Here is a 27,198-nt window from a genome sequence, read left to right as displayed (position 1 = left end):
ATTCCATAGACCTTAGCATTACACGGAAGAGAAACATTTGATACCTACAAGGAAACGAATGAGTGAAAACCATTTATTTTCTTGTATGTGACAAGAAGGCCTGTAATGAGCAACATTTTAGTATTGCCCATTTGCACAACAGCAGTAATCCCCTTCATTAAATAAACATCACACAGCAAGAAAAACCTCATATTTAATCTAATCTTCTCCTTGTTCACCCTTTCCAGCAGACTTTGTGCCTGACACCCCAAGGAACCTGTCAGCGCCTCCTATTTGGGGGAAGAGCTAAATAACCCATGGATCAGAAACTACAGCTGCAGCGAGCGCACATCATCCCAGGGGCATCCATCATCACTGCTAAAGTACAGCCACAGCCTCATTTTACATTAAGCTCCATCCCCAGCTGAGAACCAAGCTGTTGAAAGCCAGACAGCCTCCCAGGAGCAATCAGAACTGAACGTGAGCCCGCAGAGGCACACACGCAGATACTAAAACACAGCATATGATACACAGTTGCGCACACACACGGAGTACACATACGAGTGCGCATCTGTTCCCATACGTATAGCTCCTTCGTGCGGTGCGCCACTTCACGGTCCCGGAATAACCGCGCTGACAAGTTCCGACTCCCGCCGCCCCGCCGGCCGTCCCCCTGCCCGCGGCCGCCCCGCCGCCACCTGCAGCACCACCACCACCGTCAGCGGCGGAGCCCGGCGGGACCTCGGACGGGCCAGCCCCAACCCGCGTTCCTACTACGACCGAGGCGCCTCAGATAGCTACGGCGCGCGGACCCGCCCTCTCAGCGGCGCGGGGCGCGTCGCTTTCCTTTTTGTACATGTAGCACATATATATATATATATATATATATATATGTGTGTGTGTGTGTGTGTTATAAAAATTCCGTCTCGGCCATGATCTGATTTAATTAATTTTTTATTACAATTGATTAATATCGAGAGGCAATAAGCAAGCAGCGCTGGGTGCGCCGGGGAGTCTCCGCTCCACCCAAGATGCACACCGAGAGTTCTGGGGCACAGTGTCTTATACTCCTCGGTCTTGGGTTTCAGCCAATCCTGTCGTCTCCTTCACCCAAATACCGACGTGATTCTTTTTCATTGTTCTCCTCCTGTTGCTGGGATCTTATCTTTGGGTGATGAAACTTCTTAAAAAGTCACTGAATTCCTTGCCAATACATTAACAGGGAATGTCTGTCACAAGCTTAACCACTATCTTAGCCCCCTCAATTCCATTTCTTATATAGTTACATATCGAATACACAAGTTTCACCTCATCCCGTAACAGAATGTATCCCTTGATTACCTAACCCCCTTAAGGTATTCAAGCAGTTAAACAAAACACCCTCTGTAGTTAGCAAAGCATCTGGGACATTCAAGTAGTTAAACAAAGTACCCCTTAAAGTACCAAAGACTTTGATTAGGAAGGATTATTCCTTTGTTCCTTCTTTTCTTTCATCATTGTATTTACAGGAACTCCCATCTTAATCTGATCATTCCTATACATTCTACACATGATTTTCGATTCCTCCCAAAGTGCAATGATGACAAGGACTCCTAAGTTTCTGACACGAATCATTCTTATATACCTCACGTAAGTGTATACATATATACACACATGTATTTACACACTCGTGTAAGCTGTGAGCGCCCCGCGGTAGCCTCCAGGGACATGGCCGTCCCTCCGCCGGCACGGTGAGGCCCGACACACGGTATGCTGACCAGGGGAGCCCCTCAGCGACATACTACGGGCCTCCCGCAGGGCGCGCTCCGGAGCAGCGTCAAGAGCTATAACTGAGGCTCGCCATGCTGATGAACATGGCGCTCCGCAACACTGCAGCCGCAGCCCCGCCCAACGGCACCGGGGGCGGGTGCTCGGCAGTACAATCGGACTGGCGGAAGTGGCGCTTGCCTCATTTCCGGTGAGGTGTGCGAGCGTCAGAGGTGGCATAGGACGGTGAGCGGCGGGGATGGCGGTCTGGCTGCCGCGTTGCCGGGACGGCGGCGCGCCGTCGGAGGAGGACAAGGAGCGGGGGCTGGGTCCCGCGTCCTGCCAGCGCTTGCCGGAAGTGCAGGTACATCCGTGCCCCCCAACCCCTGCTGCCCCGGCACCTCGCGCTGCTTCCCACCCCCGGGGGCGCCGCTCCCCCGCCCCGGCCGGCGCGGAGCAGGTCGGTGCTGCGTGCGCCCCGGCTGCCCCGCGACCGCAGCCCGATTCCGCTGCGCAGAGGGAACCGCGGAGCCCGGTGAGTGTCGGGGTGAGGGTGTGCGGAAGTGCCCGCACCCCCGTGGGGCCATTGCGCTGACCCGGGGCATGCCAGGAGCGGCAGGTGTGCTGAGCTGCGGCGGGGTCCGGCGCAACCCGACCCGCGAGTAACAGTCCCATCTCTGATAAGTGATGTGGAACGAGCTGGGCTGAAGCTCACCCAGCATCCCGGTGTCTGAAAATCAGATCTATGGGCGGTGCGTTTCTCTGTTGGCTAGAGCAAGTTGGCGTTTTATGAACATGCTGTCAGGAATCCTGCGTGTTCTTGCAAGAAGCTCCCATTACGTTAGTTTTCCAAACAGTGACGTTTTCATCTTGTTATTAAGAGTCTTGCAGCTCCCAGACAAAGTTGGCTCAAGAAGTTTGATGTACCTGCATTAAAGTTTCCTTTAAATAAGCTTTCACAACTTGTGTCGTCCTTCATGTCTCCCTGACAGAGGTTATCAGCAACACAGATTTCACAATACAGCACAGGAAGGCTGAGGAACTAATGCATATGGATGTTTTTTCTCCACTCTTGGTGGAAAGGCACAGAATATGCCATGTAAGAGGATAATTTCATAAGTTAGCAAGTGTGAATTCCCTGAACACAGAAAGTAACAGAGGCACTGTTACTTAAGAGGTCACTTCTCCCAGCTATGAGCAGTGACCTCCTGAGCAGATTTGACCAAAAGGAGTATATGATCATGCTGGGCCTCAGCCACTTGATAACTTGAATTCCACTTTTACTGTCAGTTGAAAGCAGGATGTTGGCTACCTGCTGGGTACTAATCCTTATTGGAATACAGGCAGCAGCAATTACTTTAGTGTTGTGATCTGACATCGCAAAACTGATACTTTCTTCTCAGAAGCATGTATTTACAGTATTCTCTCACTTGCAGTATTCTCTAGCATTGCAGCCCAAAGACAGCCAGTGGGGTTTCAGCTGTGTCAAAAGTATTTTTAGTGTGGAGACTATTACTGATAGCAGTACATGATCCATAATTTTGCAAATGCACTAAACAAAGTTAAGACAGCTTGCATTAGAAGCTTTTTTATAAAAATCATCTAGCTGTAAAATACCTTGCTTCATTGCTCCTGTGAATATAATGCTGTATATCTGAAGTGCCTTCCAGGTGCGTTATCTTTGGGATTTAGGCCTGTCTGCTCCTACACCGACTATAAACTGTCAATTTTCCCTCCATAAATAGCATGTCTGATTTTCCTCACAGACATACAACCAAGGGATCGAATTGGCCTGCCAAAAAGAAAAAGAGTTTGTGAAGCACTCTGTAGAATGCACTTGGAACCTAGCAGAAGCCCAGCAAAAACTTGGTAGCTTAGTACTGCATAATTCAGAATCCTGGGATCAGGAGTGTGCTCAAGCAAAGACTGAAGCTGCAGAATTGAGATGGAGAGAGGAAGAGTGGAGAAGAAAAGAAGAAGCACTAAACCAGAGGGAAAACCAGAATCTATGGAACACTGATCCTGTTAGTAAGGAGGTATTTAATAAGGTATGACCCATATCAGCGTGCATGAAAACAAGTGTTACATGTTTTTTTCCTTTCTAGTTATTACTAGTGTTGAATGTCTTCTGTGTCCAGCACAGCACAAAACCACAGTGTGGGCTAAATGGTTTATTTATTACTTTGCCTCATGAAAGGGAGCAAGCTGCAAGCTGCACTCATATTACAAATCCAGAGGCCATTTCTTTACCAAATGCGTAGATCAGAACTTGTGTGGGTCACCTAGGTATTACATATGAGCTGGCAGCGTGCACTCGCATCTCAGAAAAGCCAGCTGTACCCTGGGCTGCGTCAAAAGCAGCATGGCTAGCTGGTTGAGAGAGGTGATTCTCTCCCTCAACTGCTCTTGTCAGACCTCACCTGGAGTACAGCATCCAGCTCTGGTATTCCCAGTAAGAAATATATGGACCTGTTGGAGCAGGTCCAGGGGAGGGCTGTAAAAATGGTCAGAGGGATAGAACATATCTTCTGTGAAGGAAGGCAGAGAGAGTTGGGTTTGTTCAGCCTGGACAAGAGGCTAAAGAAGGCCTTATTTACCATATTGTGGCTTTTCTATACATAAAGGGAGCTTATAAAAAAGATGAGATTTTTTTATGACAGCCTGTAGTGATGGGACAAGGGGCAATGTTTTTAAGATGAGAGGATAGGTTTAGGTTGGATGTAAGGAAGAGTTTTCTTATGAAGATTGTGGTGAGACACTGGAACAGGTTGTTGAGAGAAGTTGTGGATGTTCCATTCCTGGAAGCAATAGACCTGGAAGCAATAGGTTGGATGGGGCTTTGAGTAGCTTGGTCTAGTCAAAGTGCCCCTCCCGATGGCTGGAAGGGATGGAACTGCATGATCATGTCCCTTCCAACCTATACCACTCTATGATTCTGTGTAATGCAAACATTCCTAAATACACTGAATAATTTTTTCTTCACAGTGTGCTTCTCTATTGTGCCAAATGCTTAAAATGAGAAACTGTTTGCCTATAATAATGATTATTGTAATACAGATTATCTAGCACAACCTTTTTTTTTTTTTTTTTTTTTTTTTTTAAAGTAGAATCATGGCTTTGATTTCACAGTTTAATTTGAACAGCTAGTGTATCTCCTAATTTCACTGATACAGCTGCATCCAGGCTGCAATGTACTTGATTCTCATTGTTGACAGATCAAGATGTTCTTGTCTAAGGACAAATGTTTCTGAGAGTTCTCTAGATTATAATAAGACTTTAACACTCTCTTATTAGGTAATGCACTCTTTAAAAGAAAACCTTCTCAAGTACGACATGACTCTAAAACTAGAGCATAGCCCTTTAAATAGTAAGATATTATAATACTTCTATATATCACAAAAAGGTGTGTCTGTAGTTCCTGTGATAGTACAATTTTTCTCTTCCTCAGAGTTTTATTAATCAAAAAAGAAAAACAGAAGATGAAGATGTGTCTGAAACACTTATGCAAAAACATGAACAAAAGATCAGACACTTTGGTAAGTGTGCTTTTTCCAGCAGTTTGCAGTTCAAACTTCTGCATAATTTTGTGTAGGTTTACTACTATTTATTGTAAAAAATGAATGCTAACAAATGAAAGATCTGGCTAACAGTCTGTTTAGATTTATTGTATCAGGACATATAATAATTTCAGAGCAAAATAACGTGTAAACTGTGTTAGAAGCTTGTTACTTCCTGTAACCAGTAAAAACTTAAAAAAGAGTTAATACTCAAATGAACTTCAACGCTGAAAACTAAAGTTTTAGCAACTTTTTCTGCTGTTCAAAGGGAAGAGGCAGGGACATTCATAGAGATATGTCATTTATAACAGTGCATGGGCTAGTTCACATCTGTCTCCTTTTAGTAAGTTTTTTTCCGAAAGCTATGTAGCTACAAAGGTAATGATGGAAAAGGCAAATGTTTGTAAATGTCTACTAAGGGTATGTGTGCATGGAATTGTGCATTTCTTAAAATTATATTTAATTATCCACTAGGTGTCACTTTAGTTCTGTCATAATTGTTCAACTCAGTTAAGCACAAAACTTATCTTAAAAAGTAATCTGAAATTTTCATGGTTCTCTGAAGTGTTTTCCATTCTTAGCCACAGGCTGGTTTCAGAGTGTGGTGTAGTGTAGCCATATTTGGAATTCCAGAACAATCAAGAACAGGACTGTGCTGGAAAAATTCAATTCTTTGTACAAACTCATTTTTACTAAGCTATTTGGCTTCTGAGGACCTTAAACTGTTTCAAAGGAAGGGTTTCTAGTTGTGTTAGCCTTAGCAAGCCTTGCAAGTCAAGGCACAACACTGTGAAGAATATGCAAACAGCAGTGACAGGATCTTGACATGCTTGACAGGTGGGCCAGTGCCAACTTCATGAAGTTCAACAATGCAAAGTGTAAAGTCCTGCACCTGGGTCAGGGCAATCCCAGGCACAGCTACAGGCTGGGTGGAGAGGTGATTCAAAGCAGCCATGCAGAGAAGGATTTGCGGGTGTTTGTTGGTTGATGGGAAGCTCAGCATGACCCAGCAATGTCCACTTGCAGCCCAGAAAGTCAACCGTATCCTTGGCTGCATCAAAAGGAGTGTGACCAGCAGGTTGAAGGAGGTGATCCTGCCCCTGTACTCTGCTCTTGTGGGACCTCACTTGAAGTATTGTGTGCAGTTCTGGTGTCCGCAACATAAAAAAAGGCATGGAGCTGTTGGAACAAGTCCAGAGGAGGGCCACGAGAATGATCAGGGGACTGGAGCACCTCCCATATGAAGACAGGCTGAGAAAGTTGGGGCTGTTCAGCCTGGAGAAGGCTGCGTGGAGACCTCATAGCAGCCTTCCAGTATCTGAAGGGGGCCTACAAGGATGCTGGAAAGGGACTCTTCATTAGTAACTGTAGCGATAGGACAAGGGGTAATGGGTTAAAACTTAAAGAGGGGAGTTTTGGGTTGGATATAAGGAAGAGGCTCTTTGCTGTGTGAGTGGTGAGGCACTGGAATGGGCTGCCCAAAGAAGTTGTGAATGCTCCATCCCTGGCAGTGTTCAAGGCCAGGTTGGACGAGGCTTTGAGTAACATTGTTTAGTGCAAGGTGTCCCTGCCCATGGCAGGGAGATTGGAACTTGATGATGTTAAGGTCCTTTCCAACCCAAACCATTCTGTGATTCTATGGTTGTGTCAAATACCTTAACTGCCAAGTGTAATATAGCAGAAGTAAAAGACTTCTCCCCTGCTGTGTATTTTAGGAGGAAAAAGTGGCTTTATGCAGACTTCCTAGCTAAGGGTTGGGCACAATTACTTTGTTACCTAAATTCAGATTAAATTTTTACATAAGCAAACTTACTACAGGTGGTCTTTTTTTTTTCTTGCCTCCTAAATTCAAAGTAATGTTGTTATTTTAATTCAAAGTATGTAAGTCCATTGTATAAAGAGGCAGTGTATTAATGCTCTTTCAAGCCACTTGTTTTGTGCTATCTGCTGACAAGGGTCAGTGTGGACTTCAGTAGCCATACTACATAGGCCTTGCGTCTGGGTACTGCTCTGGCTTCAAAGTAATAAAGAACTTTAGCAAAATAGTTTTCTTGAAAACAGCCAAAAGAAATATTAGCCATTGCTTTCTCTTTAGGCATTTGTTTGCTAGAATTAAGATTTGCTTAGGTCATTACCAGTGAATTATCTTTAGCCCAGTTATAATTATACACTGATAGACGGGTAAAGCTGTACATCTGGTACCTGTTGCCAGTAATGACTGTCAGTGATTGTCATGAAGGACAATTTTAAGAAGTCATCTGAGTATTGAGTATTGATTTTAAGGTCAGCTATTTAAGTGCTATCACAATTCAGTCTTCTAGTTAACTTGCCAATACTGTTGCGGCTTTGCTTTTTGAGATCAAGCTGGTCCTGTAATGAGATTTTCTAAAACACTAGGAAATAATGTGTTAGAAGCACTTTCATTTTTGATAGATTACACACTTCTGCCTGTGTCTTATTTGCAAGTGTTTAGAGGATTTGTGTTTGCTAGAATTACTGAATGTAAATATTCATAAACTTTTTAAACTATATGACGTAATTAATAGATACTACACCACTTTGTTAGTGGGTATGAGAAATGATTAAAAATAACACTGATAGAGATGCATTAAAATATAGGAAATTGTGATCGTTAAAATCTACTGTTAGTGTTTTTCAAGTCTGATTATACCTTACCTTCTTGTAATGATCTTTAAGTGTTGGTTAGATATATAAATAAACCCACCAAATTTAGCTGCATGGTGTCATTCTGAGGTCAGTAAATTGCAATGGTATTAAAGATACTGGGGTGTCAATGCAAGGAACTTCCTTGATGTACTAAATCAGTAATCCATTTAGAGTATTTTAACAATGTTCCTCTCATTAGGTATGCTGAGCAGATGGGATGATAGTCAAAGATTTTTGTCTGAACACCCGTATCTTGTATGTGAAGAAACATCTAGGTATCTTATCTTGTGGTGTTTTCATCTAGAAGCTGAACAGGTATGAAAAAGATGCTTAAATTGTCTCCCACCCCACATGCATTATAGGAAAACTGACCAACTTGATTAGCTATTTAACTGTTCTTCCCACCCTCTCTTGACTTCAGTGCTTTATCACAATATATTATAAGGCCCCTTGCTTTTGTGAGCATCTGTTTTAGCAACCAAGAAAATTGTGCTGAATTTTAGAAATGTAATCACAGGGAATGCCTTTAAATTGTATTTTTTTTATTTATTTTTTTTTTACTCCCAGAAAAGAGCTCTGATGGAGCAAGTAGCACACCAAGCAGTTGTAATGCAGTTTATTATAGAAATTGCCAGAAGCTGTAATGTGGATCCAAGAGGTTGTTTCCGTCTCTTTTTCCAAAATGCCAAAGTAAGTCAACTTGGGTAAAGATGGAAGAAAATCCTGATGCTGTACAAGGGACCAGTGGTTTAGAGAAGGTTTCTTCCTAACCATAAAAAGCTAAATACTTTATTAACTGACTTAAGTTTATGGGAAAGTGTTTTGTTAGCAATTCTTTCCTAGACAGAATATTTTGGTGCAATTCAAATTCTGACATTGAAAATTTAGTGTATTTTGCATATCGCAGAGGGAAAGCAAGACAGAGCAGGGGGACAAGTAATAGCTAAATAACAAAAGCAAACGCAGACCAGTTTAAGGACTAATTACACCTATGTTTTCACAGCATACCTATATATTGTCAGAATTTCTCATTTATATGCAGTTCACAGTGGGGCCCAAATTATTTTTCCTTTCTCATTACTGAAATAGAGCAATCCAGAGCCATGTGGGAGAAATGCAGTAAGTCAAACTGATTTGCTGTAGGCTGTATTTGGTTATCCAAGACTGATGGGTCTCAGTATTACCTAAAGGAGTTCACCTAAAGTGCAAGTCAACTTACGCTTTACTTTTGACCAGAGTGCTGCAACAAGCACCTGTACTTCTAAAGGGTACTGGTTTCTGAGCTTGAATAAAGGCTAAAATCAGGTTTACTAGAACATGTCCTTTGATAAGTCAGTTATTTTGCTCCTACATATAAATACTACAGATTGTCCTAAAAGGAAATCTACCTGAAATGTAAGTTGACTAAATTGTTCACAGTTGTTATTCCCCAAAGGGTATAACATGCATTACTGCATGTTTTTTTTCAGCACTGTGAATGCTTACAACTCAAAAGTAAATCTGGCTGAAGTGTAAATATTTAATTTTTCTCTTTGCAGACAGGAGGAGGCTATTTTGAGGCTTTTAAAAATGAACTTGAGGCATTCAAGACAAGAGTGAGAATATGGTCACAATCACATGGCTTTCAAACTATGTTGGTACACGATCTCAGTGTCAATCCTGGTCTGGTAGGACAGCTGACATGTTTTCCACAGGTAGGTTTATTATTTCTGGAAATTAATTAAAGTAGGAGTGGGTCCTGCCTTGAGAAGCTGTAATATAAAGATGAAATACAAAGAGGATTATTCTAGAATTGCTAGTGTCTGGTGTTATCAGTATGCAAGGCGTATATGGGCTTTCTTTTTACTTGCTGAATTCAGAAAGCATCAGCATAAGGTCAAAAGAGTGTGTGTTCAGTGCCCTTACATTTTCATGCTTAAAATAAACACTGCATCATAAAACTGATCAGATGCTAGAATTGTATTGACAGTCTTCATCACAAGCAGTGAAATGAGCTTTCAGTGTAAAGTGACGAATCCTGTTCATGAGATCATCTGGGGAAGCCAAGCCTAAGGAAAGTTTTCTGTGTGATGAAAGAAAACTGAGGAAACTTAGGTCTTCTATTACAGTACTGCCATTGACCACATGATGGGAGTCAAGAAGCAACTTACAAGATTGTAAAAAATTAGTTATTAGGAAAGCAGTCACAATCAGCATGCTTATTTGAAATAATTTGATTAGAGTACCTCTCAAGTAAGATGTAACAGCTGTATTTTAAGTAAATATGCAGTCAAGTGCAAGAAATACTGAGACCAAATACAAGCTATGCAAACAAATTTAAGGAATTCTTGACACAGTAAGATAATATTGGTTGATGAATCTCGCAGAGCTTATTTCCTTACTATTGCAAATTTGTCTCATCTTATTGCGGACAACACAAAAAGTCAAACTTCAGCTAAAATTTCCCTCCCTATATACAGTTACAGATAACTAAACTGTCAATTTTCATCTGTTGCAGAACACAAGTGATCTGCAAGGTTCCATAGATACAGATGTCTGCAGTTTAAACTCTGTGATACAAAGAGATGAAGAAGAATCCAAAATGATGGACACAGTATAGTAATCATAAGACTGAGGCCAAGTACTCTTTCCCCCACCCCTTTTTTTCTTACTTTCCCCCCAAAGAAACAAACATGGCTATTTTCTTGACATTTATTTTTCTGGGTACTGCACTTTATTTTTGGTGTCAGATTTTTGTTGTTGTTTAGTTTGGTTTTAGGGGGGATGGAGTTTTGAAGGGTGGGTAATTCAGAAAAACTTGTAATATTGTTTGAAAATGTGCTGCTAGGTTTTTGGTTGTCCTTGAAGAGCATATTGCCGAATGTGAAACCGGATGAATTTTCTGCTACAAACCTTGCCTTTATGAATTTAGAAATTGAAGTAGGAAAAAAAAATCTGCACAAATACGATGTTTACAAGAAGCAATAGATTCTTGGTAGAATCTGCTATTGTCTTACTACAGATGTGGACATGTTTTACTCTATGAATACTGGAGATCAGAAATGTATTCATGCTACCTTGCCGACGTTATAAGCTCTCAAATTTGGTTATTAGTAATAGCAATAAATCAATATCTGGTATCAGTATTTCAGATCTGAATGGATTAGATTAAAACACTGGCTTTCTACCTCCACTAAGGGGATTTAAATGTTACATTGTGCTTTTATTAAATGTAACTGTGTTTTGTCCTAAAATGTTAGCAACGCATGTCTATAAGTGCTAACTTCAGGTTTTTTAAATCAAGTCTCATTATGATGAGAAGTATTTGATGGAGGGGATCGACAAAACTTGAGGTACTAGGATTAGGCTAAGACTTAGTTTATACAAAAAGCTTGGTCACAGTTCATATCGGGTAAGGTGTCATGTGGGGTGTGAAAGATCATTTCATATCCTACTAAGGTGGGTTTCTGACATTGCCAGCTCAAAACTATTAAAGTAGAAAATTATTAAAAAATCTTTAATGATAAAAACACTATTTCTAGACAAGGCCTTCCACAGAACCTCTGCAATCCAAAATTCTACTGTGCTTTTCTAACTTTCTGCAATTACAGCAGTTCCGTCTATAAGAACATACTGCAGTTGAAAGACTTCAGTGGAAGACATCTTGTATCTCAAATAATGGTATCGGCACACACTCTCGGTCCTTTACTGTATTGTTATATGTAAGGTCTGGAAGGTATCTAGATTTCAGTAGTTTGCTGAACACAGTCTACCTGTAGTTGCGAATTCAGGCAAAAGCTGTGCTGAGATCAGTAATTTTCAGCTTTGGCTACAGAAAAGATAAGGAAAAGTCTAAGTCTGCAGTACACACTGGAGTGAGTATTCATACAAAAGCAGCAGCGAAAGTAAGAACTCCGGATCCACTGGCAGAAGTATTTTCTCATGTGCCTTGTGCTCTCTAGCAGCTCTCTTGCAGACAGAGGATAAAGGAGCAGGCAGCAGCTCTGTCCCAAATGCAAATTAGAGATAACCAGCTTCAGTAGTGAATTTTTTGACAGATACTCCAGAGAGAGTAAGCAAACACCACCTCCTCCTTAATAATTAGTTAATTTAAGGGAAACTAATAATAACTTCAGGTTGTTTTTAACTGAATGTCATGTATAAGGGTAGTAAGGGCAGTGTAGCAGTGACCTGCAATTGCTGCCATTAGCAGTAAAACTATACTGATCCAGCAACCTATGATAGACTGGAAGTTATTTTTAAAGTTTCTAAGGGGGTAAAATTGGATGGTCTGGGAATAAGTGTCAAAGCATAAGGAGTTTCCTCTGCTGCTTTCTCCTTCCAGCTAACTGAAACTTATGTAGGCTGGCAAAAAAACAAGCATAGCTGCTTTTTACTTAAATCAAAATGCATAAATAGAGGTAAGCAGTGTATGAGGGTTTCTCCTTGTAATGTGGTAGCTGCTATTTTCCATGACTTTTCTAAGGAAGTGATATCTTAAACTCACTTAAGTCTAAAGCCTTCATGTACACATTCATAAGATGAAAGTACAAGTGGTCGGCCTTTTGGCAAACTTTCTCTAAAATATAGGGAAAACAGCTTGCAGTGATAGCTGCAGCCAGTTTGTGCACTTACAGTAATGAGAAAGCTTTATAAATTCTACAGTGACCACCTTTTTTAGACTCAAATGTGTCTCAATGTTGATAATGCTAAAACTAGATTTGCAAATGTAGTCAGTCTAGGGTATGTCAGCACTACAGCTTTGTAGTTGTCTCCAAACAATCACTCCAAAAGGAGATTGGGACCTGCATGAGTAGTACGCAGCTACTTCAGACATTGCCTAGGCAGAGGTGTTTGTTTCTCAGGTTTTGCTGACTTTTCTTGAAACTCAGTATGGTGAGCATAACAAAAAGGGCTAGGAGAGTTCACTGAAAATAGCAATGTTTGTTACCTGGACTATTAAAAAATGTGGCCTGTGGAGTTTTGTAATTCCAGTTACCTTGTGAACAAATAAAGACAAGAGCTGGTCAAGAGATGTGAATTCTTAACATGAAACCATGAAAACAAGTGCAATTGCTGCAATGAAATTTGCTACAATAATACGATAAAATTAGTCTGACCACTGGAAATTCTGGCACCTGCATGGTTGAGCAGATTTTTTCTGAAGATAGTAGAAAAGACAAATTCACTAGTCAGGATCATGTAGCTCCAGGTTTACCAGATTACACTTAATCTCTTCAGTATTTGCTGTCTTCTTACAAATAATGTCTTGGACAGCTGCACAAAGACAGAGACTTTACCAAATGTGTAGCACATCAGTGGAACTCCACTTTTCATGCACGATAGCTGCACTGGGGGGAGAAATACAGCAATAAGGCCAGTCATCCAGCAAGGAACATATGTGCAAGCAAAGCTGGAAGAAGGTGACTGTCTTCCATGAGAATAATCTTATCTATGTATGCCAGTTCTGGTCTGAAATGGCCTTTTGCAGAATAGTGGTCATGGTTTCTGGCTGGCCCAAACTAATCACACATTCAGAAACGTGCTTTCATGTCCTTACCATTGATTCACCCTACATTTTATGAGTAAATCAATAAATGTGCTTTGTAATTAAGCTGTATTCTGAAATGTGTTTCCTTCACCAGTCAGTATTTGCAAACATGAATATTTTCTGAATAAAAGACAAGAGTAGCTGCTTTTGTTGAAGTCTATATTAAAAGTTGTTGAAGTACTATATTAAAAAATTAGGTACATTTAACATAAAAAAATACAGCATTAAAGTGAGAACCACACACAACGAAGTTCTATCATGATGTAAGTTAAGGACAACATTGGACTTTAATTGCTGATCGGTCTGGTAGGCTACTCTAAGAGAAATCTTTGACTGCTGAATCTCATGAAATCAAGAACTATGACAGATGAGAAGTTAGACCTGTTTTCACCTGGTAGTGGTGGCATCTTTCTGGTTTACATCTGGCAACTTGGTTTGAAGGAAAGCATAGATATGTGGCCAGATCTTATTGGTTTCTGTTCCAGAGAAGGATTTCAGTAACCTTTTTTCCCTAAGGAAGAAAACATTACAGAAATCAAATTGCTTATTTTTTCCAAGACCTCCACCTCATTTTAAAATTGCCCTGGCAGGAGCATGTGAATATGCATGTGATTTAACACCAATAACAGCCATAACATTGGGAATACAGGCATTACTCTGTTCTTCAAACGGTGAGCCATTGGCCACATCAGTTCATGAAACTGACGGCTGTCCACAAAGTACTTCATAACAAGCTATGAAGGGTAAAAATAAAAAGAAGCAATGGAGTCATACAGCACATGCTACACAGCAGTCATTCAAACCACAGTGACTGACCCAAGTATTGTAAAGTTACACCTCAAGGATCAAAGAAGTTGCATCAGAACAAGCAAAAGAACCAGGCACAATCAAATTATGAATTAGTTCTAGAATTTCATCTACAGTTTAATCTGTAAAATATGTTACTGTCAATAATAGCTTAGGCCTATGTCTTACTGTGGTGCTTTGAGCCATTCTGACTTCAGAAAGTTACTAAAGTCAGGAAAATACTTGTCAATCCAGAAAATCTTGTTTAAAACTTAACCACTCCAAAGATGGAGCTTCTATTCTTCTGCCCAACAGTTTTTATAGAGCATAATAAAAAGTGGTGAATATGGAGACAGAGAAGGGACAGTTACTTCAGGATGTCGTCAGAGAGCCCAGTTTATTTGTCTAGGCAAGAAGAGACTGCAGAGCTCTACATGGTAACCTACTATTATCTATATGTTAGCAATGTGGTATTTGCAGCTTTACATTAAGAGAAAATTTATGTATAATTTTGGCTCTTAAAAGACCCAATAATTTGTTCAATGTGCAAATGGCAGTATTCTGAAATAGCTGCTTATTCACAAAGAGTCGTACTAACTCTGCCCATCATGGTCCTGTTCTTTGAGCAGCCACTTTTAAATCCTCATTAACAGTTTTTCTGTTTGTGTAACATTTCTTGACCCCTTGCCCTTGTTTAGGGGGGCTTCTACTTATGAACCCAGAGGAGACAATGCTGTTAAATCTTAAAACAACAACAAAAAAGATTTTTATCTGTTACCTTACTATCCAGAGCTATGTTGCCAGAACAGTACTATAATGTATTGAATAATGCTGTTTGTAAATATGGCTGCTGTGAAAGGCTCTTTTGGTAAGCAGGATCCTGAAAAGGCTTGACGCAACAGCGGAAAACACATTCATTTTACTGGGTTGTTCTCTTACTGAGTTGATGAAAGATACACTGCTACTCATACCATGTTCACTGTTGCATTATCTTTGTAATTGAAGAGATCTGTTCCTCACTATGCTATTATGGAAGAAATTTCTAGAATGGAGGAACAGCTCTTAGTACTTACCGATAATATTCTAGAACAGGTTTTGTTTGTGCATCGTAAGCCTGCAGCCTCTTCATAACCGTCTCTGGATTATCATCATCACGCTGAACAAGTGGCTCTCCAGTAATATCATCAATGCCCTAATTGTGGTTTAATACAAATACTGGTGTGTATTTGTTACTAAGTACGTTTTGTGTAGCTTTCCATTTAAACTGTGATCAGTTTCCAGTTAGTTAAGGTGTAGATTTCTGCTTATAAACAGAAAGACTGCTGCCCATATCTTAACCTGGAATATAAAATGTTGACTTCCTAGTAAAACAGTCTATTAATTAAAAGTATTTTCTCAGTATTAGCAATGAACATCTGGTCATAGTAACTGTCTCTAGAACTTTCACTGAATATGGCAAATATGTAGACAAAACCTTTGTATATGAGGGAAAAAGACGTTGGTAACACAGTCCTGCATAACAGGAAGCAATCAAGAGACCAACTGGACCTTTGTTTGACAATACTGAAATGGGAAATGAGTTAATGGCTCTTCGGTTTTAAGTTCCAAATATAAGAGCGACATCAAGAGTTGTACAACAAATGGCATAAAAGCTAGCTGAAGTTTTTCTAGGATTCAGTAAACAGGTAGGGACCTAGTGACATAAATTATGACAGGTCCTACTTTACTGCACTTTCCATCTCCAATTTACTGAAGTGTTTTAAGTGATTACAGAGCTTTTAAACCTTGAAATCAGCAATGACTGAAGAAATTACTGACCACTGGCGTATCCTATGACGGACTAGCTAGTGGCAGAAAATTTGTGTCCTCCTTAGATGCACTGAGTCATTATGCAACTAAGGACAGACTATGATTTGCCACAGATATAAGGGACTCTTTGTTCCTCCTTACATATGAAATAGATCTTCAATAATTTAGTGTTCCCTAAAGACAAGCTTTATCTGGTATTTGGAACAGAAACATGAGTGATCTTGCAAGTACAAAGCAAATTAGACCATAAGAATGTTTTCCTTTCCTACTTGCATTCTTGCAGTCAGTTCCAGAAAATCAGTAACTCTCAGTGTTCACTCAGCTTCCCTGTTCATGAAGGTGTGTATAAATTCTGTTTCAGAACATCTGTATCTTATTAGAGATGGATTTACATGGCCAAACCGACCTTGTTTACATAACACAATCATTTAAAAGAGTGTTTATTTCTAGCATCTGTGCACACAGCCATACTAGTGCCTGAATTGTACCTATCAAATACTGAGCCTTCAGCTGTGCATTAACTCTAAAGCCATTATCTTTCAGTTCTGTTTAGTAAGTAAATATTTTGCAAGTCTATTAGATAACACAATTTACTATGTTCTGATATGCTAATTAGGGTAGAGTGGAGTGTTCCTAATAGCAAAGCTGAAGCCCAATATTTGGTAGGTCTGATAATTCTACATTGCAGTGTTTCCAGTTGCTCACTTCCAGTGCTTACCAGCTATTTCAGCTGACCTCTTTCTGAAATTCACTGAAAACACTGAAATCCAAAAACTACAAGGCCTGCTAAGCTTCTGGTGTAACTTAATAGAGCTTCCAGGTGAAATGTGATGTCACAAGAGGTAAGTTTAGAGTTAAGGATCAAATACAACTTAAGCCAAGTTGCACTAAGGCTACTCCAAGTTCCTGAGAAATCTTAAGGTAACAATGTTAAATCATTATCTTCAAGTCTACTATTCCTCCTTGCGATATCTCGCTATAACCCCTTTGATCTGTTGAGAAGATTCCCTGACAGACACTTTTCTACATCAAATTTTACAATACAACAACCGCTCCCCTAAAAATACCTGTCCTGGTTAAATACAAACACAGGAAAAGCATTAAGTGGATTGCTCTGACTGGTGATTCACTGTGCTTCCTGGATAAAAACAGTGAGTACTCTGGAGGAAGGAAAAAGAAACTACATTTTGGACTGTACAGGCTGCAAACTTGCAGAACAGGCTAAAAACATACCCAGCTCCTACGCCAGTATTCCAGATCAGCGAACAGCTTTAACAGGGACTTAGAAAACACTGTTGTGTTGAGCTCTGCAATAGACAAACACATTTTACCTAAGCTTGAGCTCCTATCAGGTCACTAACATTTCCACAGACACAGATTGTTACCAGAAGGGTTCTGTCTCCTAAGAGATGAAACATACCTTCTTCTTCTGAGCTACTGTGTTTTGCAGCAACACATGCAGATGATAGTTTACTGAAATTACCAAAAGCAATGCAACATTTATTCAGTGCAAACACTGACGTATATTGCTTACCTGCACTTTGGGAGGACTGAATTCCAGATTATAGACTCTGCCACTGGCAGGGTGGATCCAGCGTGCTGTGAGCCGACATTTTATGGTCTCAAATGGCACATCTAGGTTAATCACAGTGTCTATCTGACATTCTTTGTCCAGGGCTTCTGCCTGAGCAACCGTTCTGGGGAAACCTTTTTAAAGGAAACAGCTCGATAAAAATCCAAAGGAAGAGTTATAGCGAGCATTACCTGTATTCAGTCATTAGAGAAAATAACTGTCAGACAGAAAAAGAAAGCATTGTCATACTGCAAAGGTTGAGGAGACATCAGATTTTCCAGTGTGTCATGGCACTTTACCTTGATAAGTGCCTCCAAGCTTCCATTTCCTCATTTCAGTTAATATCTTTCCAAAAGTGTAACAAATTAACACAAAAAGACCATATACTCATATGCACTACACACCACTCTATTGAATAAAAACATTGTATAGGCATTTTGAACAGTAAAAGCTACAGGCAGTTTACTTCGAGATCTGCAACAATCTGGAAACTCATAATTCTAGAGCTGTGTAAGTCTGGCTTAAGGTGGTGACCATCACAAACCTACTTTATTAGTCACAGTAAGCCCAGTGTATCTACCAGAGACAATTCGTAATCAATTTTACAAAAAAGAGTTACTTTAGAAAGAGTTCTGTAAAGTCTAGGGTATGGAACTATGTGGGGAGTGAAGGCGAAAAGATTTGCATGAAAAAGAGTTTGGGAATGAGCTCTCAGGCCTTGGTGCTTGACAAGCCCTGAGCGGTGATGAGTTGGAACATTGAAGGCCAGGGAAGGTAAACAAGTAAGCCTTGGGAGGGCGGGCCAGGATGTAGTTGTGGCGAGAATCTCAGTTGGAGGCTAGAGGATGTAGGGGTTGTGAGAGGGTCTGCAACATTGTGATTGGACTGTTTACCTGGAGAGTTTCACAGTGGCCAGTAAGATGAACGTTGTATGTATGTGCAGGTTGGGAAAGTACCTAACACACAGAGCTTAGTGGTAATAAATGACGATTTGAGTCTCTGCATCAACTTGGGTCCGTGTGGTGAAATGCCACAGAACTATCCTCCAGGACGATGACTGTGAGAACACTCAGGCTTAACAGGAATCTGCCTCTTCACTAAAAAGACACTGCATTTTGCCCCATGAACTCTATGGCTCCAGTAGCATGCCTTCAAAGGCACGTATTACTGTTAGAGAAATTAAGAACTTACAAAGGGTGGTGGGGGAAACAGAGAAAGAGAAAAACAAGGTCTAAAAAAAGAATTTTAAATGGAAAATTGACCACAAGAACTTTAGTGGTGAAAGCTATTGCAAAACATGCTACTGCACCTTGGATTCACTGGAATAATACCTCTGCCCACAGAGATCTTTCACAGTCTCATGTTCTTCAGTAGCTTGTAATTTTCAGCATATGACAGAAGTAAACTTCTCCATAAAGGCAAGTACTGATAGGTAAAACTTAAGAAACACTCCTCTGTATCTCTGGTTGATTATGCCATCACCTGAGTAAGGAACCAGCCAAGAGCTAGCTTTAGAAGAGGAAAAGGAAGGAAAAAGAAAAGTCTTAAGGCTACTGTGTCTTGTCTAACGCATCACAACAGCAAGGCGTTGACTAAGTCAGACCAAGCTCTTGCTTGTGCATTAAGTGTCATGCACCTGGTTTGCATCACAGTCAACTGCCCTTCATGCTATTTCTCTCACATTCACATTATTTCACAGAAGTGCTTTTAAATGTTAAGAGCAGAGGAAGAGCCAGGACTTCAACACTGCTGTTCTTACTGCTGACAAGATAGTCAGCCACCACACATCCTAGTTATGCAGCTAGAAAAAGAGTTTACTTTGTGACTTAGTAACAAGAAACTTCTTCTAAAAATTATAAGTGCCTTTACAAAGCATTCAGCTGAAACTCAACCAGTTTCCTGCATTCAGTGTTTTCTCAGTACAGAAAAAAAATATCTACAAAATGTGATGAAATATGGGGTATTCAGCAACGCAGAGAAAAATGCCATAATTATACAGTACGTCAGTCTAAGCAGATCAATACCCACACACACACGCCTCAGCCTGCTGTATCTGCTATGACTCTAGAAGTCACCAATTTATCACAGTGGAAATGGGTATTTGCCTAAGTGAGCATACAAGCAGCTCAGCAAAGCTGACCTCAGCTGTTTGTTCTGAGCTTCGGTTACCAAACTAACGACTTTCTGGTTAACGTATTACAACAGAACAGCATTGTTCCTACAGAACTGATTATGCCAGCTATTCCCAGTGTAATTCACTGAGTCACATTAGAAATCCTGATGCAAACTAGATTTGTGCTCCAAAAGTTTAAAGAAGGCAATATGTTAACATGCAGCAGAATTAAAGTCTGTACCCCATCCTGTTAAAAGAGTTGCCAGCGTGCCCAGCTATCCTGTAGAAGTATCCAGACCCACAAGGCTGAAACTGTATATACACAGGACCTGGAACTAAAGAAAAAAATCATCTGCAGCTTTTTCTTTTACTGACTAGGTTTCATCATGATGTTCACTGTAGGAATTAAGCCTTTGTCTTCAATAAGGAGGAACATAACTGTGACTAAAACCACCAGAACAGATCTCTGTACTAGAAGGAATTACAGTTAAAGCACCAATGGCTAGAGAGTATGGTGGACTTTACACTTCCCCTAAATAAAAAGCAACACCAGTATCTTCTTAGTTTTATCTACTGAGACAGGTTGTGACTAGAATCCAAAACCACACACATCCAGCCTAGACACTATCATTGTGCTGCACAACTGTTCTCCCATGGGCCAGGATAACAAAAGTACTCAGCTATCTCCATTCGGTTCATGAAGATGGCAGGGAATGCATTTTGCCTCTGCTGTGAATGCTGAAGCAGTATGCTTATGCTGTGCAACTGCAGAACAACTCACCCTAGAGAAAAGAATCAAAGAGCAAATGAAAGAGACCTTTTACAGCAGTTAAGCAGTGGTTTTGTTAGTGATTTATTATACACTGCACTGCTGCAGTACTTGCTTTCCGTACCTATCTTGTTGCTGCACCACATACCTACCTTTCTGTTTAAATAATCCCTCAGTCCCATTCCCCCAGAGTGTTCCATTCCCCAAGGACTTTAACAAAAAAAGGCTTTTTTAAAAAAAGAAACTTCTCAATGCATATTTAAAGGGAGAAATAAAGCATAAAGATTACCAGAACTGCCAGTTTTGAAATTTTACTGGAGTGTTCAACTACCCTTTTCAACATGAATTAAACGTTCCTAAAACACTCTGAAGCCATGACACACCCAAAGCATTTCACAGCCAAAGAAACTGTGGCAGACTTGCTGCTGAAGTTTTCATTATAAGCTGGCAAAAAATACTCAGCAGTTACTCAAGGATGGCTACTGGAGTGTAGCCAACCACCAGTGACCAAAGCAGTTCAAGCTTTCCAGTGCAGATTTTCTCTCCATATATAATGATATCCAACACGCTAACTTACCATCCAACAGCCAGTTGTACTGATCTAGACCTTTTAGCTCATTCAGCATTAGTTGTGTCATGATGTCATCTGGAATAAGCTGCCCCTGATCAATGTAGGACTTGGCAAGGATTCCAACTTCTGTGAAAGTAAGAGAAGTCACATTACACTATCTCTGACCTCCGGCAAGCACAAAAGAGCCCACAAGCCTGCAAAAAAATTTGTTTTGATCAGGATGGCACAGAACTGTAAAGCTGTAAACAAGACAGACAGTACCAAAATTCAGTAACAGATGATCCCTTAGAGTCTGCACATACAAATATCTATCAGATTAATTTGATCAGTCTGTAGTCCCACAGATGTCAGGGCATTCAGCACACCTCTACCCCCACACCCTCTACACAATTTTACTGATAAGTATTTGAAATACTAGGTTCCAAAACATAAAATTGGGAGATGTCATTAAGTAAAAGATTCTTCAAAAGAAAAAATGTAAAGTATACATTTGTTAAGATATCAGCCCTTACATTTCCTGTCAAGAAAAGCATTTTCTCAGTTTAATGGCTAGTTACTAACTTGTGACTTCACTATGAAGAGGGACACCTCTGGTATTTAAGAGAGCAGTATGCAGTGGAACATGCTTGCCAGATATGTATTTTTGTGATACTAGAGTTACAAGAGCATGTTTATAGATGTTGTAAACTATTTGTGGGAGCATGCAGACACTAGTATTTTCCCATGGAACTGAATAACCTTTAATATGAGCCATTCAGGCCACTGGCTTGCTAAAATGCCATCCACGCACCACAGTTCCAGGTATCACACCATTCTTTCACAAGACAGACAGTAGCATGCTGTAGCTCATCTAAATTACAGGTACAATTAGGAAGAAAGACATTTGCCTGGGTTGTATCATAGGCAAAAAGACCATGTGGCCTTCATTTATAAAACAATTACCCAATTACATGAGTCACCCAGAATAGCAACTAGGCTGGTTTTACTGTGGATCTGTGGAAGCCTTTACTTGCAGCCTATTCAGATCTAGTTACAGAAAACTAAACAGAAGAGAAAATGGGGTGCACTGACATGCCAACACAAAATATAACCACTTTCAGCAGAAAGAAATGACGAATGCCAGTACTGGAACGTTCAATATCACAGATGCCCTTCTTCAGACAAGGCAAATGAAAAGCACTAGATGCCCTCAAATAATGCAAACAGTAGTGGGTGCTGAAAAAAAAACCACAAACAACCAACCCATAAAGGGACAATTTCCCCTCATTGGGTGTTCACATCTATAGTCAGGCTTTGAAAACCCTGGAGACCATTTAGAATTAGGCTCTATGCACCCTCAATCAGACTTCAAATAAGCCACACAATGTGGAAAATAATCAGACGCTGGAGTCCTGGAGTCTTCCAGCACATCACAAACTGGAAAGGAGGAGACAGTCTGCCTGCATATGGAGTCTCTATTATTTTTCCTCCCTCCCATCTTTGAGACCAGCAAGTCTTACCTTGTTTGTTATTCTAGTGCACTTTGAACTATGTACCCTGCAAAAGTAGAGGCTAGGAGGATTACATCTGGATAGTTTATTGTGTACCTCAATGCATGGACCTGTTCCTGATTTACACTGCAGGACTGCTCTAGCCACAATGAACTTAGAATATGCAGAAGGCAGGGCTGATAATGAAACTAACATACTCTGGAAAGACAGATGAGCTTTTGGGCCCAGAGAGGTTTGGAGTATGGCAAGCTGTAAAGTCCTGTTATTAGACCAGCAGAGCTGGAAACATGCTGCTTCTCTCTACAAACCTCAGGTTGTTCAGAAAGTCACTACTGCAGAAGAAAAAAAATAGGCACAAATAGTTATATGTTAGGACAAGAAGTCTGCATACCAAAACTGTCTTTTTTTTTTTTCTTTTTCTTATTTTTTTTCCTCTTCTTGTTGTTGGGGCTTGGAATCTGTGAGGCTTTGTTGTTTTTATTTTGTTCTAATTTTTATTTTGTTCTAATTTCTAAGTTTCAGCTTAGGTCTGAAACTGCTACAGGCATGGCAGTCTTCAGCATTAAAAGCAACACAGGTTTCTTCCCTGCCTAGGTGATAACAGGTATATATGTTTTACAGTTTTGCAAAAGATTGGCATGTCCTAACCAAATTACAGCACACAAGCTCTAGCCATATTCAGACAAAAGGTTGCTTAGTACTAGAGAGGTGGTCACAGACTCTCCACTCTGCAAAGCAGCAGAACATAGTAATAACTGCAAATTGCTAAGGACACTCACATGTTTAACAGGACTCTTCAATAGACAAAAGTCCATTTTCACAAAGCAGCAAGTGCCAAAAATGGCTCTGTATAGCTATTGTTGATTATATTTACTTTTCCAAGTGTTTTAAGTGCCCAGCTTATAACATAGTTTCCAAAGAACTGGGTATTGCAGGACTTTTCTATGACAATCAAAACTTTTGACAATCAAAACTTTCTCAAACTCTTTGCCTTGACTAAACTTGTCAGAGCTTTCTGAGTTGCATCTCAGTCCTTCTCCCTCCCTCAGTGTACTGCTTACTCCTGTGACATCAGTATTCATCTCAATTGTTCGGAGACCATTTCTGCAATGAATGATTCTCAGTAAAATTAAAACAGAGCTTCATCTGGGTTGGTTTGGGAATGAGAAACGATAACAGATTCTTTCAAGTTCTACACTAGCCAATTCAGAACAAGCTTAAAATTTCTTACACCCTCCACTGGCTTCCTTCCTCGCGGTTGGGGTTTTAACATGTCTGCTACACTTTCATTTCCATCTTGGTTCTCTTTCACATTCTTTCATCTGTCAAACCCACCTAGAACACTTTGCCAAATCACTTTTTCCACTACTTCCTGGCTCCCCCCTCAAATCAAGCAATGGGGTACTTCCACTTGCAATTTCCTCTTTTCACACAGCCTTCTGCTCCATTCTTTGATCTTGCTTCCAAGATGTAATGAAAGATCACAAAACCTTAAATATTTAGTAAATAATGTATTTCATTCATGTTCTGGAACACCTTCCTTTCTCATGAGGTCTTACACACGCTGAAGGTTTCTAACAGCTACTATTTTGCTTTTGTGACCCTCTGTAAATAAAAACTTAGGCTTGCACAACCCAGCACACAGCAAAAGCGTTAATGTGATCAGATATGCCTGCACAGGCGGTGCTTCTAGCAAATGTTTAACTTGCAGATATCAACTGTAGTCAAGTCAGTCAACTGAGCCAAATTCATTGTTCTTACAGAGCAACCAGAACTCATGTGAAAAGAGAACTCATGTGAAAAGAGATGTGGAAATCACATCACAGCTAATTTCATAATACAGATAATTCTTCACCTTCAAACATGCTTATAAGCTTCCAAAGCCAAGAAGTTTGCCAGTTACCTAACCATAATATTGCAGCGATACTTACAAGTGAATACAGTCCCCTGCAGCTTCAAAGTACTTGAAGTAACAGTACTGTCACTTCATCACATGCAATCTGAAATGGTTCTTAACAAGGTTTTCAACCCCACCGTGAAGAAAAGCAGATGTGGGAGTTTGGAAGGAACCTTTCATCATTGCAAAAATCCACCAGAGAGAGGAGTTGTGGCATCTCAACAGAGCCAGATATCAAGCTAGGACTATATATAATAGTTAAGTATAATCACATCGTTACCTAATTCAAGCAACAGCAGGCAAACACAGACCATTTTGAAATTTGAGCATGGTGTGAACTTGCTGTGAGGTTGTAATAATATTAAAAGCACAAGGTAAGCAGTTTGAGAAATTCTGTCCCTTGTTTTTGGAAAGCACCACTACAGTCACACCTGCCAGTTTGGGGCAAGTCCTTCAGCTTTTGGAATAGGTGGCAATTTTAGGTACCTCTGTCACCTAAAAAGTCACACAGCCCAGAACTCTTCTTGCTCCACCTGTTCAAAACAGGGGAATTTTTCCGTTTAAAGATGTTTAAGCTGCAAAACTATCAAACACCTAAAATAGCCCCCACTTTTTACACTAAACAAACCCCACTCAGTGCTCACAAAAAGCACCAAGATGAAATAAGTAGGCGTTGCCGAACATGGAAAACGGAACAAACCCCAGATATACCTCATTCGTTCACGCTTACAGAGAGGATGCCAAGTGGCAGCTTTTAAACGCTCCTTGACTAAATCCTTGAGGCCAACCCGGGTGGCCTCTGGCCTCCAGGAAGACGCCCGACTTTGCAGGGGTAACACAAAGACGTAGGACTGGGGAGCAGCAAAACGCCCTTCAAGAAGCCTCCAGGGGCTGCCCGGCTGTGGGAGGAGAGGGGACAGGAATGACCGGGGCGCGGGAAGTACCACGGCGTGTCGTCCCCCTCGCCACGGCGGAGCGGGACTGTGTCTCGGAGGTGCTTCCTGACAGGCTGAGGGGAGCCTGTTCCAAAGCCGGGGGGGGGGTGGGGGTGGGGTGAGGTGCGGTGCGGATGACAGGGACTATCTGGGGCGGGCACGCCCCGGATCGTCCCCGCCACCGCTCCCCTCCCCCAGTTTGTACCACCCCCGTTTCTACCTGTCCTCTTCTGCATGTTGTCCCTCAGCAGGTCGCCGCTGGAGAGGTGCTTCAACCCGAAATGTTTGATAATCCGAGCGGAGACGGTGCCTTTCCCGGAGCCCGGGGGCCCCATGATGACGGCGCGCAGCAGCGGCGGCACCACCATAGCTCCGGCGGTGCGGGCAGGGGCAGGGCAGTGGCCGAGCGCCGCCTTCCCGCCGAGCGCCGCCTCGGCTGCCCTCCGGAGGATCGGGAAGGGGGAACCCGAGGGTTTTTCGGTCCCAGGGTTAAAAGAAACGACAACGGTGGCAGATCTCCTGGCTGTCAGTGAGGGGGGCGAAGGGAAGAGGCTTTAAGTACCGGAAGGGGAGAAAAGAAAATGAATAAAAATCCAGAGCAACGTTAAATACGTCTACCTGAAAGGGGGTTGTAGTGAGGTGGGGTTTGTTCTCTTCTCTGAAGTTACGAGTGATAAGACAAAGAGGTAACGGCCCGAAGCTGCACCAGGGGAGGTTTAGATTGGGTATTGGGAAGTACTTCTTCACAAAGAGGTTGATCAGGCATTGGAACAGGCTGCCCAGGGAAGGGGTGGAATCACAGTCCCTTGAAGTGTTCAAAAACCTCAGTGATAAGGTTTAGTGGTGGTCTTGGCAGTGCTGGGGTAATGGTTGGACTCGATCTTAAAGGTCTTTTTCAACCTTGTTGATTCTATGAGCCAAAAGCAAATCTCATTTAGAAAGTTAAATAGCAAAGAGCATTAAGGCATCACTGCTCTGATCAACCCCTTTTCCTCCATTCCCAGGAACACCATTTCAACTGCTTTCTCCTCCCCATCCGCTCACCCCCTCACCACCCCTCCTCAGAACCCTGCCCCAGCCAGTTCCCACTCTCAGTCCTGAACTATCATGAGGTAACAGAATAGTTTGGTTTGGAAAGGACCATCTAGTTCTAACCCCCCCCGCCATGGGCAGGGACACTTCACACTAAACCATGCCACTCAAGGCTCTGTCTGGCCTTGCCTTGAACGCTGTCAGGGATGGAGCATTTACTGCTTCTTTGGGCAACCTGTTCCAGTGCCTTACCACCCTCACAGTAAAGAACTTCTTCCTTATATCTAACCTGAACTTCCCCTGTTTATGTTTAAACCCCTTACACCTTGTCCTGTCGCTACAGATGACATCTTCCAAATGACATCCATCAGTTCCTTCCAATATATATGATACAGTGAATTCACAGCTACAGCAGAACATGATGTTTTCACCAAAACAGAAGATTGTACCACTTACTGAGTGTTGACTGCCATGTTCACCACAAGAGGAATGGGTTTTCCTGCTAAAGGTTTTGGAGATGCTGACAGATTGCAACTGCTGTGAGCTATAAAGGCCACAGTGAAAATGCGGTCTCTCAAGAGATAATGCCAAAAGATTAATGAAATTTAGCTTTCCATTCTAAAACCTTGATTAATTTCAAAGGTTTTACAAGACATTTGCAAGAGCTACAATAAAACATTCAAATGGATGTGCGGTACATAACAGCAGTGTGAAAATGGGAATATAGCCCCAAAACTGCCCAGC

The 27,198-nt window shown here is 41.3% G+C and overlaps 2 protein-coding genes across 2 annotated transcripts; one reads left to right on the top strand and one right to left on the bottom strand.

Annotated features, from left to right (window-relative positions):
• The first annotated feature begins 1,948 nt into the window (after positions 1 to 1,948).
• On the top strand, positions 1,949 to 11,074 carry CDC37L1 (cell division cycle 37 like 1, HSP90 cochaperone). Its single transcript, XM_061356412.1, has 7 exons — positions 1,949 to 2,089; positions 3,492 to 3,773; positions 5,174 to 5,261; positions 8,149 to 8,264; positions 8,517 to 8,639; positions 9,488 to 9,643; positions 10,447 to 11,074. Exons 1-7 carry the CDS (start codon positions 1,985 to 1,987, stop codon positions 10,546 to 10,548), a joined length of 972 nt encoding a protein of 323 aa, XP_061212396.1. The 5' UTR covers positions 1,949 to 1,984; the 3' UTR covers positions 10,549 to 11,074.
• Positions 11,075 to 13,621: 2,547 nt separating this feature from the next.
• Positions 13,622 to 25,973, bottom strand: AK3 (adenylate kinase 3). Its single transcript, XM_061356413.1, has 5 exons — positions 25,643 to 25,973; positions 21,107 to 21,226; positions 17,609 to 17,781; positions 15,339 to 15,457; positions 13,622 to 13,990 (listed from the first exon to the last, which is right to left on the bottom strand). The coding sequence occupies exons 1-5, from the start codon at positions 25,788 to 25,790 to the stop codon at positions 13,867 to 13,869; spliced, it is 684 nt and encodes a 227-aa protein (XP_061212397.1). The 5' UTR covers positions 25,791 to 25,973; the 3' UTR covers positions 13,622 to 13,866.
• Positions 25,974 to 27,198: the final 1,225 nt, after the last annotated feature.

This window comes from Neopsephotus bourkii, unplaced genomic scaffold, assembly GCF_033783945.1.
Source record: "Neopsephotus bourkii isolate Nb327-2 ecotype Australia unplaced genomic scaffold, CSIRO-AGI_Nbou_v1 NB_851, whole genome shotgun sequence".
Lineage (NCBI taxonomy): Eukaryota > Metazoa > Chordata > Aves > Psittaciformes > Psittacidae > Neopsephotus > Neopsephotus bourkii.
This window is presented reverse-complemented; position numbering and strand designations above follow the sequence as displayed.

Excerpts from the sequence above, each read along its gene's own strand:
- CDC37L1 (XM_061356412.1), top strand. The coding sequence starts at position 1,985 with ATGGCGGTCTGGCTGCCGCGTTGCCGGGACGGCGGCGCGCCGTCGGAG. Across the intron at positions 2,090-3,491 it reads AGCGCTTGCCGGAAGTGCAG|ACATACAACCAAGGGATCGA; the intron begins GTACATCCGTGC and ends TTTTCCTCACAG. Across the intron at positions 3,774-5,173 it reads GTAAGGAGGTATTTAATAAG|AGTTTTATTAATCAAAAAAG; the intron begins GTATGACCCATA and ends TCTCTTCCTCAG.
- AK3 (XM_061356413.1), bottom strand. The coding sequence starts at position 25,790 with ATGGTGGTGCCGCCGCTGCTGCGCGCCGTCATCATGGGGCCCCCGGGC. Across the intron at positions 21,227-25,642 it reads CAACATGCAGAAGAGGACAG|AAGTTGGAATCCTTGCCAAG; the intron begins GTAGAAACGGGG and ends TTACTTTCACAG. Across the intron at positions 17,782-21,106 it reads GTACAACTGGCTGTTGGATG|GTTTCCCCAGAACGGTTGCT; the intron begins GTAAGTTAGCGT and ends TCCTTTAAAAAG.